The following is a 17,368-nucleotide window of genomic DNA, read 5'->3' on the forward strand; positions in this document are numbered from 1 at the left end:
TGATGGCTTCACCAACACCTCTTAAGCAGCAACCTAAGCTTTTCCTAAATGGTCTCCCATCCAAGACCTTAGGCCTAATCCTGCTTAGCTTTAGGGAGATTACCAGGCTGAAGTTGTTTGAATAGGATAAATGTATACAGAATACCAGCGGTCTAAAATTCCAGTCCTGGATGCCCGTAGTGGCATCAGTTTTTCATTCTAACCCTTTTCTTAATTAGTGACTACTGTTTGCTGCTAATTAACTTCTTTTGAAATAATTGTAATTGACTTTCTCTTGAAGACTCAGACCCCTTAATTGTTTCTTTTTCCTTAATTAGCAGCCAAACAATAGTAAGACGCAATATGAGCCAAGGCACGACCAGCAAACTGTAGCCATCATACAATATCTGAAAATAAAAATGAAGGTCTCAGAAATGCTGATCTGCTCAGATCCACAAATTCTTCTACCAGTGCTCTTAGAAAGAGAAAAATCAATAATTTCAGAAATGTCTGCTATTGCACAATGACAGCAGCAACAAGCCATGGAATTAAAGAATGGGTTCAACTAACAACAAGACTCAGAGCCTAATTAAGCAACTGGTTGGAGTTTGAGGCCCTGGCTTAGTTGGTCTTCTGTTGGCTCACTCACTTCTCATTTCATTTCTGTCTGGGTGCCATTTAAGGAAAGAAATGAAGTAATTCAGAGGAATGATGAAGACATTCAAGAGAACAAAGCTTAAAAACAAGTCAATTAAAATTAATTTAAAAGAAGCTAATTAGCAGCAAGAAAAGGTCACTAATTAAGAAAAGGGTTAGAATGAAAACCTGCAGTCACTGCCGCCCTCCAGGAGCGGAGTTTGAGAACTTCTGCTGTATACCAACCATTAAACTAGGCATTCAACTCTACCTGCAAAGCAGAGGCCCCACGAGTCTGGTGAAATTCTAGAGCTGTTCTTACCTTCACATGAAACAATATTTGAAGCACCACAAAAAGTTTGCAGATCGTTTTCAAAAATGTGTTGGAGAAGGCATGGAACCAACCAAGTACTTCATGGCATCTTGTAGAAGATGCTTTAAGGATACACGGATCAGAAGATGATCACACATACACTAACACTTAGCTGTTAAACTGGAGTGGGATAGAGCAGACTGTCCCATATTCAGGATGAGAATCCGCACCTCCATATCAGAGGTCTTGATTCTCTTCTTGAAGACAACTGCCATGCATTCAGTAGGTAAGAACCCACAACTGCTCAAGATGGTGGAGTTTAAATATGCAGGATTCTTGTATATGAATAAGGGTTCAAGCAGTAACAAGAACGACCAAATGATTGCTGCTCTGTTGCTAGAACTTAGATCCTGGTGCAGAAACAGAGGCTAAACCTTGGGTCGACACTTGCTGGTTCCCAATTAATATTACATGGCCATTCTCCCCTTTACCTTTGGATACTTACGGAATGAACGAGCAACTAAAATGATACTCTTGCAAAGGCCTAGCAGGCTATGATAAAATGATGTTCTGAATGAGCTGGGGAGACATTGGAGTAGAGCTGATACTCCTTCTCCATACCTAAATAAAAATATTCCCAAATGCCATATTGAGAGATGACCCAGGGCAGTCCCGGGGCACACTTGATGCATTACGTTTTTGAAATGGCTTGTGAGGGTCTGAAGAAGCCAGGTGGAAATAAAGTTGTCTGATGTGCCTTCTTCAACCTGTTGCCACCCCAATCCTCAGGAGCAGCAAATGAAGGAAAGTGAAAAACGTGCAGTTGTTAATTTATGGAGTTATTCCCAACTAATCTGCTGCAAATCAGATTTCAGGTAGCTGATTTCTGAACAGAAATTTATTTTAAAAATTCAGTATACATGCAACAGGCAAACTTCAAAAGCAGCTGGGTACTCCTCCACACTACTTCAGAAGAAACCCATCTTTCAAACTGTCCTCTGCTTCCAGTGTAAAGCAGGCAGTTCCTGTATAATATGCATGCCCAGCAACTTCCACAATGACGGCATCAAATTCTCCACACTTGGTTCTCTGTTTAAAATGAAAAGAAAACACATCAATATTTGACTTAATCAACCGCACAGGGAAAAGCAGTTTTAGGCATCTCACTTAAAATCACTCTTTGACAATTCCTTTCAAGTGTAACGGTCAACAATTTAAGGCATTCACATTTTATTATAATAGAATGTGCTAAAACATGCAGTATTTTGTTTTATATTTCTGACCCGAGTAAATAATGTTAACTGTGTAGAACATCAAGGCATTTACATCAATATTAGACAATAGTGCAAAGCTGGTAAAAGTGGCCATATTTTAGACACAAAGTATATATTTTCTGTATGATTTCTTGAATCCAAAGCTTGTAAATGAAGAGAAATGGGATTGTATCTAAATAAAAAATTGAATAGTGTCCCATAAACAAGTCATTCCAAACATCATCAATGAGAAGAAGATTAGAATCATCGCTGAAGAACTACGAGGAAGTCACCCTCAAAATTCAAAAGAACAGAGGTTTAACAAGTCGCCATCCTACCATGTCATTACCTGGTGGGCCTTTATTCTTCCCGTATTCTCAACTGTTTTTTTTTTTTTTTGCTATACTAAACTTCTAACAAGGGCATTTTTTCTAGCGTAGAATAATGTGCTCTTCCCCAGCCACAGACAAGTATAAGATTTGTCAGGCATTTTTTTTTCCCATTTCATCAGTTTGCAGCACACACAGTAACCAAAAACATTTTTTTATAAAGAACTAGATGGTACAGCATAAAATCTGTTACAAAATAAATGATGCTACAATTTTTCAAAGGTATGGTACAGACTAAGAAAGGCTGGAAATATGAGGAGAGATTATAAAATTGCTGCTTTTTTACTTTCTCATATATGAAGTACAGGGAAAGTATTGTAATCATCCAAAAATCCGATGAAGAAATTTTGATGAATCTCGACCTTTTAGACCTGCATGACTTTCTCGTATACGAAGTATTGGGAACGCTTTGGAATCCTCTAAAAATTCTATTTTGAAATTTTGATGAATATTGACGTTTTAGACCTCCTTGAGTCCAAAAACACCATTTCTGAAATTATGTCTGTGTGTGTGTGTATGTATGTAAACACCATAACTTGAGTACGCTTTCACTTAGGTTAACCACAATTTGCATACAAGTTTTAGGTATAAAACATAGATTTCTATCAACTTTTGGGCTATTTCCGTTAACCGGAAGTGGCACTTTACCTGAACACATACTCAATTTTTTTTTTAATTCATGCAGCTGCAGAGTCTGATTTATTCAACTTTACTTTTCTAATAATTGTTCAACATATTAATAATTTGATTTAATTTGTTGTTGATGGTTCTTTAATGTACATAATATACAAATATAATCATTGTCTTGCAGTTCACTCCTTAAATTTCCATCCCCATATCCGAGTATATGAGAAAGTCTAGGGAAGACCACTCCAGTTTTTTTTTTTTTTTAATAATGTTACTATGTGTGGTGAAGCACATTAAGGAGTCCATGGTGGTTTGTATTTTTTTTTATTTAATATAAACTAAAAACGTTGCACTCAGGGTTGGGTGGTGCAGATGAGCACTGCTGCAAAGCTGTGCATCCCTGGGGTGTTTAATTGTGAAATTGGCTGGTGAAGACGCAATCAGTTCAGCCAGTTTATTCATTGACACTCCGCAGGTTATAATCAAGGCACCTGCACACACAACTGGAATAAAGGAGCAAAAGTAAGTTAGATGAGTAGGAGAGCGAAAAGAGTGCGATCCAAAAAGGCGAAACAGGAAAGAATGAAAGCCAGAGGTAAAATCAAAGGAGAGAAAATAAAGGGAAAGTCTGGATCAATGCAAGGCCGGTGAAGTTAAGTGGGGGCAAGGTGGTCAGTGAAGAAGCCCCAAGCGGAGCAAAGATGCTCTATGTCATTGTTCAGTAGAAGTGGCTAACTGCTCCAAAATATCCCAATTGTCAGGGTTGGCAATGGGATAGAGAAGCAGGACTCATGGGGTTTCACGGATCCTGAGAGATGGAGGTGGAGAAAGAAGCCGTGCTTGATGGAGGGGGTGTCTCCTACTGCTGAACAGACCTTAAGGGTAAGCAGTAGAAGACGCAGAGATGAAATGATGGACTGATACTCCTGGTTTCTTTTTAATGAACAAATCCTGTGTTTTTACCTTGATTTCAACTATTTTTAGATTATGTGTTTACTGTTTGTGAATAAAAGCACTAAGCACTTTTTACGCCTACTCTTGTTGTTTGGGTCCTCATTTGCCCCAGTCCTAGGAATATGTCAACTGAAGGCAACGCAGACATCACACTAGATAAATGGAAGGTTTATAACGATGATAAATTAGAAATTTGGGAAGATGAGGAGTTTTTATTCTTGTTTTCTCAATAACTGAAAGAGATGGCTTAAAGGTGAAGCGGAGGTGAGTGGGCATCTAATTGTAAAAGTCTATTTGCAGGTGGTGTTGCATCTACTAGGAAATCGGCATGGTCCAAGGATACAGTTATGTGCTACTTGATGAAATTAAGCAATCTGTCCATTTCTTTTTATATCTGAAGGTATTTTGAACTACTTTCACTAGAACAGAATGTCTGGCAAATGAAATGGCATGAAAGTATCAAAATATACCATTCTCAAACTCGGTTAATTCAACTAACAATGCTCAAGTTATCAGATGTTCTATACATTAATATTCTTCTTTGCTTTGGGTTCAAGTGAGCTCTCATGTTGTAGAAAGGTTTATTTGGGTTTTTGCTGACTTGTTTTCTCTCTGCCTGTCTTTCTCAGCTTGTATTGGCTGGTGAGGTCTTTGCCTTGTATTCAAATATTTCTGTGAGAGAAACTGATTTGTTCTATAGTAACCTGTAGTAATCTGTGATGTAGCTGTTTTCCACTTAAACGTTTGTCGCTAAGATTTCTTCTTGAAACAAGGATCTATTTCACTCTCCATTAAAGTTGTATTGGTGTTACAAAATCAATAGAAGACTTATCAAGACGCATGAACAGAATGAGTCTTACTTTTCTGCATAGTGGTTTTTAGGTGAAAGCTGCACCTTCTATTCACTGGACTGCACTTCAGTTTTTGGCACTGATGGAAGCCTGCCTTATTCAGTTGTTTCCATTTTGTTCTTTATGGTAATGCAGTACTCTTCTTTTAGAACATTTTGCAGTTGTTAAAGAAGAATATTTTAACTTAAGCACTACATTTCACTAGTGCTACAGCAATATGATGCTCTGCATGTAATATGCCACCTATTCATATGCGTTTCCTCCAAAGATGTGGTACCTCCATGTCATCTGAACTCACAGGCTCCCGAAAGTAGTTAAAATGCATTACAATGGGAAAAAAGAGACTTTCCACAACAGATTTTGTTTTAGGATGTCAGTCCTTCGAGTGGACTATCTGTGAGCTATTTTTGCTTTTATGTATTTCAATAGAAGTCTATGCATGTATCTCTGTTTGAATTTACAGTTGTCACCTGATGATTAAAACAGTGCAATTACATTTTAATTAGTGCACATTAAAAAAAGACTTGAGGCACAGCACGCTGCAGTGGCTAAGACATGGCTCACTCAAGCTGGCCCAACTTTCCTATGTTTTTTGGTTCATTTTGTGACTTTCGGTAATTGGACTGATATGGCTCAGCATTATAAACATTTTTGTTGTGTATCCCAAATTGTTTCAGTACTCTTATTTCAATTACTCATATGTCTGCAGCGTTAATACATGAAGATTAATTGGCCTGTTCATACTATGTTACATACATTGTGCAGAACTTTCTAGATTGTGCAAATTTAATAAAGCTTTTGACTGCATAATTTAATTGTTTTTAAGTTATATTTATTGATATCACCTTCATTTTCAAGGCCATTTAAGATTTATTGGGATTTTATCTTTTTAATCAGTATTGCTTATTTAGTAATTTTCATGTTTTTTTAGGTTGCAAAAACATATGTTGTGGCTTATTAAAGAGCCACAAAATATGGTACATAGGATTTAAGACTTTGAGATAATTACCTTACCTGCAACTGTTAATATATTGGACGGCACACACAGTAGTCCTGGCTGAAAAGATACAGTTGTCTTTTAGTTGATAGCGGAGGTTACATGTTTTTTGGAAACTGTGACTAAGTGAAGAAAACCAATTCCCCCCAACCAAACCAATGGAACAAAGAAATGCTGACGTGTCGAGGAATAATTGTTAGCTCTTATGTGTTACTTTTATACAAAGTAGTACCTCTATGGCTGTTCCAGTGAACAAAGAGTCTGCTGCTCCACTTTGGAAAACTCGAGTTTGGTTCAGCTGAACAAGTCTTTTATGATGCTGTAAAGCAATACGTGCGGTCACTCCAGAACCAGTTGGACTTCTGTCAACCTAATTAAAAACAGAAGAATCTACAAATATTTAACAGGAACAGACAAGATTATGTACTGTATATTTTAAGAAAATAGAGCATTATGGTCACTGAACGGTTTTCACACAAAGGTGTCACTTAAGTCATGCAATATTCATCTGGCAAGTTTTGCATAATCTATTGGACAATAATTTAACATTAAGAAATGCACAGAGTCTTGTAGAGGAGACAAAAGTCAAGTTATAATTGTCATATGGCCAGCTGTAGAAGTTCTTTTTCTTACATCATACTGGCAATGCAAACCACTTCTGACTCAGTTTCTTCAAAAAATCATAGGTTCTGTAAAAACTTTGTCTTGGTGAATTGAGTACAAAGTGTTTTGTTAAAGCATATAAGCTATGATCCTAAAATATACAGTATTCAGTATATGACATAATGAATGGTCAGACTCTCTTTATATAATATATGCAGGCTCACCAAAAACATTTCCACATTTTAAGTTTCTTTGAGTACAAAACAGGCAAACTCTCAGTTCTCCTTAACTTCGGCATGAAATTCTCATGAACAAGACTCTTGACCAATATGGGGGGTGAGGCTCTTAAATTCAAAACGTCATTCAAATGAAGCTTTAGATATTTTGTTTATGATTATTTCAAAAGTATATATTTAACATTATTTTAGACAAAAACAGGGGTTTTGCACATTTACATTGTTTGCTATTCCACAGCACTATTGGCTTCTATTATAAATTAAACTTTTCCCTCTCCATTCTGCATGAAAACATGAGATTACATTTTTTTCTTGAGCACCACTACAAAGATGTAAGTAACATACAATAAATATTATTTTTGAGTGGAGCTTTAATCAGTCAGCCAATATCCTAACACAGGGTCACAGGGGTCTGCTGGAGCCAATCCCAGCCAACACAGGGAGCAAGGCAGGAACAAACCCCGGGGCAGGGCGCCAGCCCACCGCAGTGGAGTATTAATTTGAGGCTTTAATGCCAATACAGTGTCCTGATCTGTAACAATTTTAAATCAATTTTTAATCACGTTAATAACATTATTGAATACTGCCACTGGTGATGACTTCTGTAATAACACAGAGACCCGCAGGATGTCTGTGAACCCCCTGCCCCAAACACTATAGACGATTTCCATGGTTCATTGATTCAATTATTCAACAAGCCACCCAGTTTAATAATGTGGGATCATACATCTGTTTGTGAAACCACAATAGATAAGGACATACAAAGAAGCAGTGTTCAGGGTTCCAAACCAGCAAGGAGTTACTGTACTTCAATTATGCAGCCTAATCATACAAAAAAAAGAATTCTCTACTCATGAAAGCAGAGAAACCAATAGATACGTAATGTAAATGAGAGACAGGACACTTGAATTTCAGCCAGCAATAACAAAAGGATTAACATTTAAACAAAGTAAATATTTGCTTTATTACCTTAACCAATTATACAAATACATCCAGGCAACAAAGGGTACTTCGACAGTATGAAATAAGATAATATAGTGATTACAATTCTTTATCTAATACATAATCAAATCTATTTTTTAATCTCATGGTTAGTATAATGCAATATCCTCTAACCTGTGCATCTGCAAAAACACAGATGTTGGCAGTAGGCTCTTCAGAGTAATTGTCTTTTCCATCAGTGAGAATTGTTCCATAAAGGAAAGCCAGATCTGGGCTTTTGGGATGGTGAAGTGCAACCTAAAACAAAACATAACAAACAAACAAAAAAACTAAACTAAAAAGAAACTATTGTATTTCATGATTTTCATTTTTCTCATTATATGTTTGGTATATGCTTTTACGCAAGGTCACTTCCAAAATGAGGATGTGCTACAACTTTTTACAGATATGATTATACAAATGGAGCACAGGCAGGCTTGGTGACTTGCTTGGAGTCAAACAGGGTGTTGCAAGTGGGAACTGAACCGGCAACTCTGAATTTGCAATCCTGTTCCTTAGCCATGACACTGCACTGCCTTTTCATAATTCGATCAAGACATCATTGTTGCTGGGAGTGTGATAATTCTCCAGTTATTATGTATGGTGGGAGCTTCGCTAAATGACAAGATGTGTACACAGCCCACAAACCATAATACTGTAAAGAACCAGGTAACACACATTAGCAAGGCCATTTTAGTAGGAAGTGTTTACAAAAACTTTAATCTGGATCAAACACTTCTAGAAAGTATTGCAGTCATGCAAGTGCAAACAAACGTACATGATCCTGTTTATATTTTATAAAGAATCCCTAGCAAATTCTTACCTTGATTTTGTCTACTTTGAACAGATGAGCAGATTATATTTTTTTCTACAATGTCAGTACATACAGCCACAGTATATTCATCCACGCAGTCCAGTTATAGGGTTGCTGGAGTCTAGAGCCTCTTCTCACAGGTCAGGGACAAGTCCTCAGTCTACTGCACAGCACACTTATGCACAAACACCCACACCACAGTCACTGGCATCAGACCAATCTACAGCTGTGGATTAACACAAACATCTTTGGGATGTGGGATTAAAGCCTATGCAGACATGAAGAAAAATGCACAATCCATCCAGGTAGTGCCTAGGCCAGGTTTTGAACCAAGCACCCTGAAGCTGTGAGGCAGCAGCACTAATTAGTATGCCACCATGCCACATCAGCAGCTAAAGGTTTCTTCATTTTCTTCTTTAAGAAAACATGAATAACTCTAGGATAGCTCTTTTACTCAATAACTGACCAGATGTTGCTCATCCTCCTAAATGTTTCATTAGCAGCACTGTTTTTTACAAATTAATTGTGCTTAATCTTTGCTTATATTTTATGGTTTACCTGTTATGTGAAATTTCATAATTTTCTTCCAGGTTATAGTCAGGTCAGGTTGGGGAGCATGTACTGGTACAGCTCATTGCTGCATCCACTACATGACAAAACACCTCTGGATCCTGGTTGGCATGCCAGGCAGACACATGGTCCAGTCTCACCCTCTGTCTGCCGCAGCCAAGTGTTACATAGGCATCCCCTTGGCCTGGTCTAGCCGCTTGGGTCATCAGCAATGAAGATCCTGTGAGCCGGATCACCCTCGGGGAATCTCGCCACATGGTAGTAGTGCCGTAATTGCCAATCCTTCACAATGCAGGCAATGTGCCTCATTTGTGACTCCATGAACAAGTGCTCATTTGACACAAAGTCAAACCAACGATACCCAAGGATCCCCCGAGGAGACACAGTACCGAATGAGCCCAGTCAGGTCACTGGATAGCATCCATGTCTTGCAACCATATAGCAAGACAGGAAGCACCAGGACACTCAAGACTTGGATCTTTGTCCTTTTGCAAAGATAACTGGGGTGCCACACACCCCTTTCCAGTGACCTCATGACCCTTCATGCTCTTCTAATCCATCTACTGACTTCATAGGAAGAGTCACCATACACATGAATATCACTGCCGACAAGGTCGACACTCTCTCTGCAGACAGACACGCTGCTGATGGCTATGCCCAAGAGGTCATTAAAGTCCTGGTTATAGTGCAGCATGCTTAAGAATACAAAGTGGTTGCCACACATACATCAATTCATCATTAAGCCACTACCATCTTTTTTAAGAAAATAAGTTAGGCAGAGCTTTAATTAAAAGTTAAACACTTCATTTTCAAGACAAGCACATTTTCAGGCTCTGTGAGATTGCTTGTGTCTGCTGTCAGTTTTGGTTTTGCTCTTAATTTGTCTAGAAACACCTGTTATTTTAACCTTGCAGATTATAATTTATAATTCTGGTTAGGGCTCCCAGAAAATCTCTGCTACTCAAGATATAAAAAATCTTCAATGTTTACGGACAAATGTACTGTATTCACTGGTCACACTTACATATTTTGTACTGCTGTCAGTAATATGCTTGTTTCAACGGAGAGCACATTTATTTCATGTCATTAGACTGTAAATATATATATTTTTTTACTATAGTTATTTTTCAAAAGGACAATTAAGCTGGGTAGTACTGTATATGTCTTAGCAAATTGATGGGGGGTTAAAATGCCAAGTGTGGCCAACTAGGAGAAGACCTGGGGATGTCAAGGTGGTATTGTGCTTCCCAAATGTCCAAAGAGTGCATGAGAATTCCTCAGCAGGAGCTAAAGACTTGTGTCTAGGATAGGTGGCATAGTTTGAACAGATCAGCATATTTCAAATGAGACCCTCACAAAGATGAGTAAATGAAAGGTGAAGTGTATTTGGAAAAGTGAACAGAAGACTGCAAACAGGATTCCAGTGGTGAACCAATTTGAGGGCCATATTGACCGAAGGTCTCTGCTAAAAAAAACATCTATTTTACATTTTATGCTCCTGAATTTGTAATATTTACTTTTATTAGAGGCAATAAAGTTTCTCAGTTTAACATAATGCTACAATTTGTATTCTGCTTCCCCTAAAAACATACTGTAAATAAAATGAGCCATTTTCAGACATTTTAACTCATATCTCCATAATGCTATAAGCTTTTGACTACACAGTTTGGAAAAGAGTCGTGCAAACTACAGGGTGTCCTGCAAGCAAATACAGTGATTCACTGTCCGTCTATCATGTTCTGGTTCACTGCACGTTGCAAAATTCTTGGCAAATGAAGGAATAACTAATACATAAGCAAACAAGTTAGACAGTCAATGCAGTCATTTGTACTCAAAATAACCACATTACAATAAATATTTGCTTAAGTACATATAAATAGTTAAATTCTACATCTGCCCACCATTTGCAGAAACAGAACACCAAAAAGTACATTTAAGTAAAACATCAAGCAGAATGTAGTAATTCTCTTACCAACTCCATGGAGCTTGCAGGGCAAGTCACACACCACTGTAACCCTCCCAATATTTAAAATAATATATGACTTACTTTTATATGTGTATTTATTTCTCATCTGTTAATTTAGTTACCATAAAATTCCTTCTGGGTGACTGATACTGTATCATATCTGTAGTGATACAGCCACTTATGTCACTAATTTTATTCAGTGTTTCTGGTTTTATTCCACCCCACCAGACTGCTCTAAAATCATTCATACATTTTAAAAGTTTAACACAAATAATGGTCAGTTAGAGTGCATATACCTACCTGTGCTTTAACGGCATTTGTGACCGCAGTAGCTGCATCCACAAGGTCTCTGGTTTTCGACTGAGTGACATTCAGCCCAAATCTCTCTGCACTCACAAAGGCATAGAAAGCTCCACCATATCCAATATCCAAAATCACTTGGCCATATTCCGGTACATCAACAGAGATATCTGTGAGTATATGGCATTGAAATAATTAGTGAGGCCATTTTAGTTACAGGAAAACACTGCATAAACTCCTAACAGCTTGAAAAATAGACTTTTAATACCTAAGTAAGTAATGATGCTGCATTCCATATTTCACTGGAGTCATAACAGCTCAGAAATAATACAAATGCACAACACTCAAACCACTTTAGGTTCTTGCCTAGTAAACGCAGTTGAAATAAATCAAATATGGAAAGTAAAAGTATTTTTATTTAAACTGATACTCAGATTGTGCTTGATTTTAAACTTGCACAGTACTTACCACAGTTAAGTATTCAATATGGAGTTAACACATGTTATGATCTGTATGGCTCCATGTAGTGTATATGTATTAAGCTTCTTCAGTTTTACACGTATTGCTTACCACATTATGAAAAGCAAAACTTAATTCTGTTGACAAAACACAGCTTTGGGATTTAAGTATTCATTAACAACTTATGAATACTTATTGAATGCTGAATCCAGTAGGACACAACTGTGCTGACACATAACACTCACTGAGAAAAACAGACACACTGAAATAGACAATGCTGCTTCTGGTGTTAAGACTAGAGATGGCCATCCATTAGGGCGACTAAAACTGAGGGGCTCCATTTAGTAGCAAACACTATGGACACCGATGGGGAAACTCTAGAGCTCCATATGAGTTTCGACCAGCAATGACAACAGGAAGCTAGTGTTCATTTACCAAAAGACTGGGGCTATAAATGTAAACCACAGACTAACACAAAGACTGACACAAGTTACCATATGATCTACAAAACATGTCATTGTGTACTCTGCCCAAGCAACTTTTTCCTCTAATTAACAAAACGTCATTCTCTGAAAACTGTGTCTGCGGCATTACTCTCTAGTAACCTGCTTTGTCAGGGCTAACAGTTCTCTTCAAAGACAATGAAGGAGATAAAGGAGAATCCCTAAAAAGGAGTCTGTGAGTGGAAACTTAACCAACAGCCTCGGGGATGAAAGCACATATTGTTTGAAAGGATTAGCACTGCTGGGCAAAATATAATTAAAACAATGTCGTGGCAACGATTTTTATGATGGTGTTTTTATTTAAAAAAAAAAAAAGCCAAATTATATTACAAAAAAATAAATAAAAATATACTTCTATTATTTCTATTTCTGTAGAGGAAAAAAAAAAAATAAATCAAACACAATCACAGGCTCCAGACTGTACCTTGGTATGCTAAGAGTCATGCAGTGTTTACTGGGATTATCCTGTCCAAACTGATATTACAATGTTCAGCTGTATTATTTATGGACAGCACAAGATCCTTATTTGCACGTATCACTCAGACTACTTAAGGCAGGTTAATAAATCTAACAGGAGAGGAACACAAAACCAGATTGACTATGTAAGAACACACATTTGATCCAGTCTCACGTTTATCTGTTTGAGTGGCTGTTGAGTAACCTTCTGACCGGGGTGACTTCTTGGCCCCACCATGCCTAGGAGGGAGAGCGGAGGCAAAGGCAGGATGGCTGAGGTCTTTAATAATCCCATTTGCCTTTCTAGTGTCCTGAACAGACAGCACTTATTTGCCAGTAATATGCTGAGTCAACTGTGTCATCCCCTGTGCTGTGCTTAAGCAGGTACCAGGAAGGATGGATTTTTTTTTTTTCTTGCTGATCCAAAACTCTAATATGCCCTTTCCACAAACTTTTACAAGTGACCCAGAGATGGGAAAGCCTTCTTCCTATTTTTTAGCTGGTAATGATTTGCATTTATTCTGCCTCTCTCCTTTCACTTCCAAAAACTGATTTTTGAAATGAACAAAGTATTGTTGAACAGCACTTCACACAAAAGTATCAGAAGTGGACAAAGGGTACAATTTTGTTGTGGAGGAATTCCTTTATAATTAACCATGTAAGTTTGTTGGCTTTTTTGTGCCAATACGGTGACAGTTTCAGCTATCCCATTTTTTATTTTTAATGGTAGCTCACTTTACTTTGTCAGACATCAGTATATCTCAATATAGAATGAGAAAGGTTGGAAGCATGCATTGATAAAGTGTGTTGCTGCACCCACCACACTGACAAATCACCTCAAGATCCCAAATTAAGGCCTGAGCACAGCCGTACAACGGATGACACCTCAGCACCACACTAGTTTGAATGAGGTGAGGAATTTTACAGTGGCTGGAGTGCCAATCTTGCCACCAAACCCCTGAATTTTCCCTGCAAGGTGGAGGACCTGCTTACAGGGCTGGATGCAGGTAAATGTCATACCAAGGATGAAGCAATTGCAGGTTAAGGTCCTTGCTCAAGGGCCCAATGGTGTGGAATTTCTTCTGGCATTTACAGAATTCGAACCAGCAATTTTCCAATTGCCAGAGCAGAAACCCAACCTCAGAAACACCGCTCAGCCTATATAGAACAAGGTTGGGAGCATGCACTGATACGGCACCCACCACACGACAAACCACCTCTGAATCCCAGATTAGGATAATATAACTGTAACCTTGTAAATTAATTGTGTTTCCACCCAGAGTGTTATTTGTATTCAGTCAGAGCCGGTCAATCCATTAGGCAAAAAAGGCAGCCACCTAGAGAGCTGTCATCAGAAAGGGCGCCATTCATGAAATTTAAGGGGTGATTACTCTGAACACCAAAGGGAACACCACCCCCTTGTCAACTACCAAACTAGACAATGGGGGGGAAGTCTGTCCACCCCACCTATGGCTCCAAATGGGCTTAGATCGGTGCTGCATTCGGTGCAGCCTATCACATATTAATTCCAAGATGAGCATTTGCTCTTTGGAACCCCAATTCATGTGTCAGTACAACGCCAAACCAGCAAAGCATCAATCTTAAGGTATCACATACACTTTATATACTCATCGGATTTGAAAAGGCCAGCTACAAATATACATAGTGTTGCAGCATAAAACAAAATGTGGTCCTTGGTGTCTTTCCATGGTCTGGATCCTCTTTCTCCTCTATGCTTTATAAGTCAAAAAAGTGAAAAATTAGATAAGGTTGTTTTTGTTTTGAATCTGAACACCGAGACACTACAAACGCTCTTGTTTTATGAATTTGCCATTGCTTTGGATAGTTGGAAACGAGTTTACCTATCGATGACGAATCCCAGAAGAAAGTGCGAAAAGGACTACTAATGTCAGTTTCTTAAGTGGCATCATTATAGCGTAAATTACAGCTTAGAGTGAGCAGATATATGTATTTTTAAATGAAGGGTAGCAGCATCGAGAAAGCTGCTTAGTATGATCAATGGCTTTCATAATTGAAATTCTTAAATTAAGTGTTGCAGTTGGGATGCGTACTGTAGAGGAGTGGGCCCTTCAATGGACTGGTGTCCGGTCACAGATATGTCTGTGCCTAATGCTGCTGGGATTGGTTTAAGCAGGTTTGAGAATGTTATCTGTGCGTATGAGTTTGAGTATCTCTGGGTGATGGAACCAGAATTGGTGCCTGCTGTATACCCATTGTTGCTGGAGTAGCCTTCGAGCTCCATGACAAATTAATCAGATCAGGTTAGATTTTTAACTATTAACAGGGGACATTAATTTTATTCTGATAAGCATAATTTTGGATGGTGCAAATGCTTGTGTCTATAACGATTCAACACATTCGACTTCTTCACAGCAGAAAGAAAACAGTTGAGATAAAATTTGCTGCTAAAAATTTATATTTTGCCACTTTAGATGATGTTCCTGGAATTTAATGTCATATGTGATACTAATCCATGAATGAATGAAATGAGCTTTTAAATAACACTAAGTTAATGACCTTGTGTCGATGCACAGCATTGTTCACAGTGGCACATGCCTATTCCTGCCCATTCTCCTGTATGCTATAACAGGCGAATTTTTAAATGGTACAAAAGCTGCCATTCTACTAGACACTGTGCTGAATGAAAACAGCCTACAGTCAATCACTGCTTATGTAACACATCCACTATGAACCTATACTGGTAAAAATAGGTCCAACAAACAGTACTTACAAGATGTTTATTTTACATTAGCAATACATTCAATTTTAAGATTTTACTTATAGCTCCATGATGAAACCTTGGTAAAGTGTGAGAGCCGTCCAGCACCTTGGCTCCTTGGATACATTACCTTCCCTCTTTATTGCCATCCACTCTTCACAGCACTTAAAAAAAAATCTAAACTGATGTCAGAATGCATTCTAAACGTAATGACACACCTGTGGAGTTACAAAAAGGGACAGAATAAGAAATGAGACAATCAGAGGTACAACAAAAGTGGGAGAAATATCTAAGAAAGCACAGGAAAGTAAGTTGAAGTTGTATGGACAAGTGATGAGGACAGACAATAAACATGTGGGCAAAAGAGTGATGGACATGGGGAAGAAAATGCGAGGGAAGCCAAAGTAGGGGTTAACAGATAAAGTAAAAGAAAATCTGAAGAAAATGGTCTTGATTGGAGAGGAGGTGCAGGACCAAGCTCTACGGAGAAGGTTGATCAAGCATGTTGACCCCATATAGAAATGGGAAAAGATGAAGAGGAAGAAGATTATTACAAGCCCACAAAATTCCTCAAATGAAGACAGTATACTGGATTAAACTCCCTTTCAGTATCAACTATTTACTACTCGCCAAAAAGTTCTTAGTCTGACTGCTGAGATCTTTCAAAATCCGCAAATCCTGATGCATGGTAATTTAGGCTGAAACTTTATTTTACCAATGGTACTTTCTACATGTGTCCGCCCTGAAAGCTACTTTTTTCATTAACACATCAAGATTATTTTAACATATCATTAGAGCTATTTAATCCGTAGACCAGAACCCATCTTTTCGCACTACAGTGTCATTATGACTTCAAAATCTCCGAACATGTTTTTTGTAGAAGAAGACTCACCCGTGGCAAATGCAAAAGCTGGCACGCTGTGAAATCGAACTTTTCCAGTTCGTCCGTCGTTGATTTCGACAAATGCTTTCACCAACCCACACGGACAGTGAATGTTAACCTGTGCCTCGGGAGTTTGCGGCTTTCCCACCAGCCCGTAGTCTACAGCGTAGCGGCCGAGCGCGATGACCGCGTGCCCGCACATAGTGCTGTAGCCTTCGTTGTGCATGAAGAGGACACCCAGGTGCGCCTCGGGCAGCTCGCTTTGGACCAGCAGCGCCCCGTACATATCATAGTGGCCCCGCGGCTCGTGCATCAGCAGGCGTCGGAGGTGATCCAGCTTCTCTTGCACGTAACGTCGCTTCTCCAGGACAGTCTTGCCAGCAATGTCTGGGTAACCGCTAACGACTATTCTCAGCGGCTCTCCGCCAGTGTGCATATCGACTACCGAAAGAACCGGACCGTCGTGAGGTGGAAGCTTGGCCGCTTGCATTTGAGCGCTCTGAACTCGTTCACAACAGTAATTCGATAAGGGCACAAGTAGCTTCTTCACTTATGAACTTTTCCAGTATGGATAATTCTGCTGACGTGCGGAGGTCCAAAGTGCAAAACAAAAAGAATAAAGTCTCCCTTTCCAACACTTATTGATTGTGCAAGTTCCCTTTAAAGACTATTTATTACCCCAACACTTATAATTACACGGGTTTTCCCCGTAATTCTTTTCAACTAGTATTCAGATTTAGTGAATGGACGAATGTACTGGATCGAAAAACCACAAAGCGAAGCTACTTTCTTACGTCGTTTACAGGAAGATTGTCCTTCTACGCTACCCGTCTTAAGGATGTCAGTTGCGTCATATGC

The 17,368-nt window shown here is 38.6% G+C and overlaps 1 protein-coding gene across 1 annotated transcript; it reads right to left on the reverse strand.

Annotated features, from left to right (window-relative positions):
* Positions 1–1,808: 1,808 nt before the first annotated feature.
* On the reverse strand, positions 1,809–17,319 carry LOC120518842 (trans-L-3-hydroxyproline dehydratase). The gene is made up of 5 exons (XM_039741832.1): positions 16,520–17,319; positions 11,470–11,639; positions 7,955–8,077; positions 6,232–6,369; positions 1,809–2,017 (listed from the first exon to the last, which is right to left on the reverse strand). Exons 1-5 carry the CDS (start codon positions 16,998–17,000, stop codon positions 1,892–1,894), a joined length of 1,038 nt encoding a protein of 345 aa, XP_039597766.1. The 5' UTR covers positions 17,001–17,319; the 3' UTR covers positions 1,809–1,891.
* Positions 17,320–17,368: the final 49 nt, after the last annotated feature.

This window comes from Polypterus senegalus, chromosome 18, assembly GCF_016835505.1.
Source record: "Polypterus senegalus isolate Bchr_013 chromosome 18, ASM1683550v1, whole genome shotgun sequence".
NCBI lineage: Eukaryota > Metazoa > Chordata > Cladistia > Polypteriformes > Polypteridae > Polypterus > Polypterus senegalus.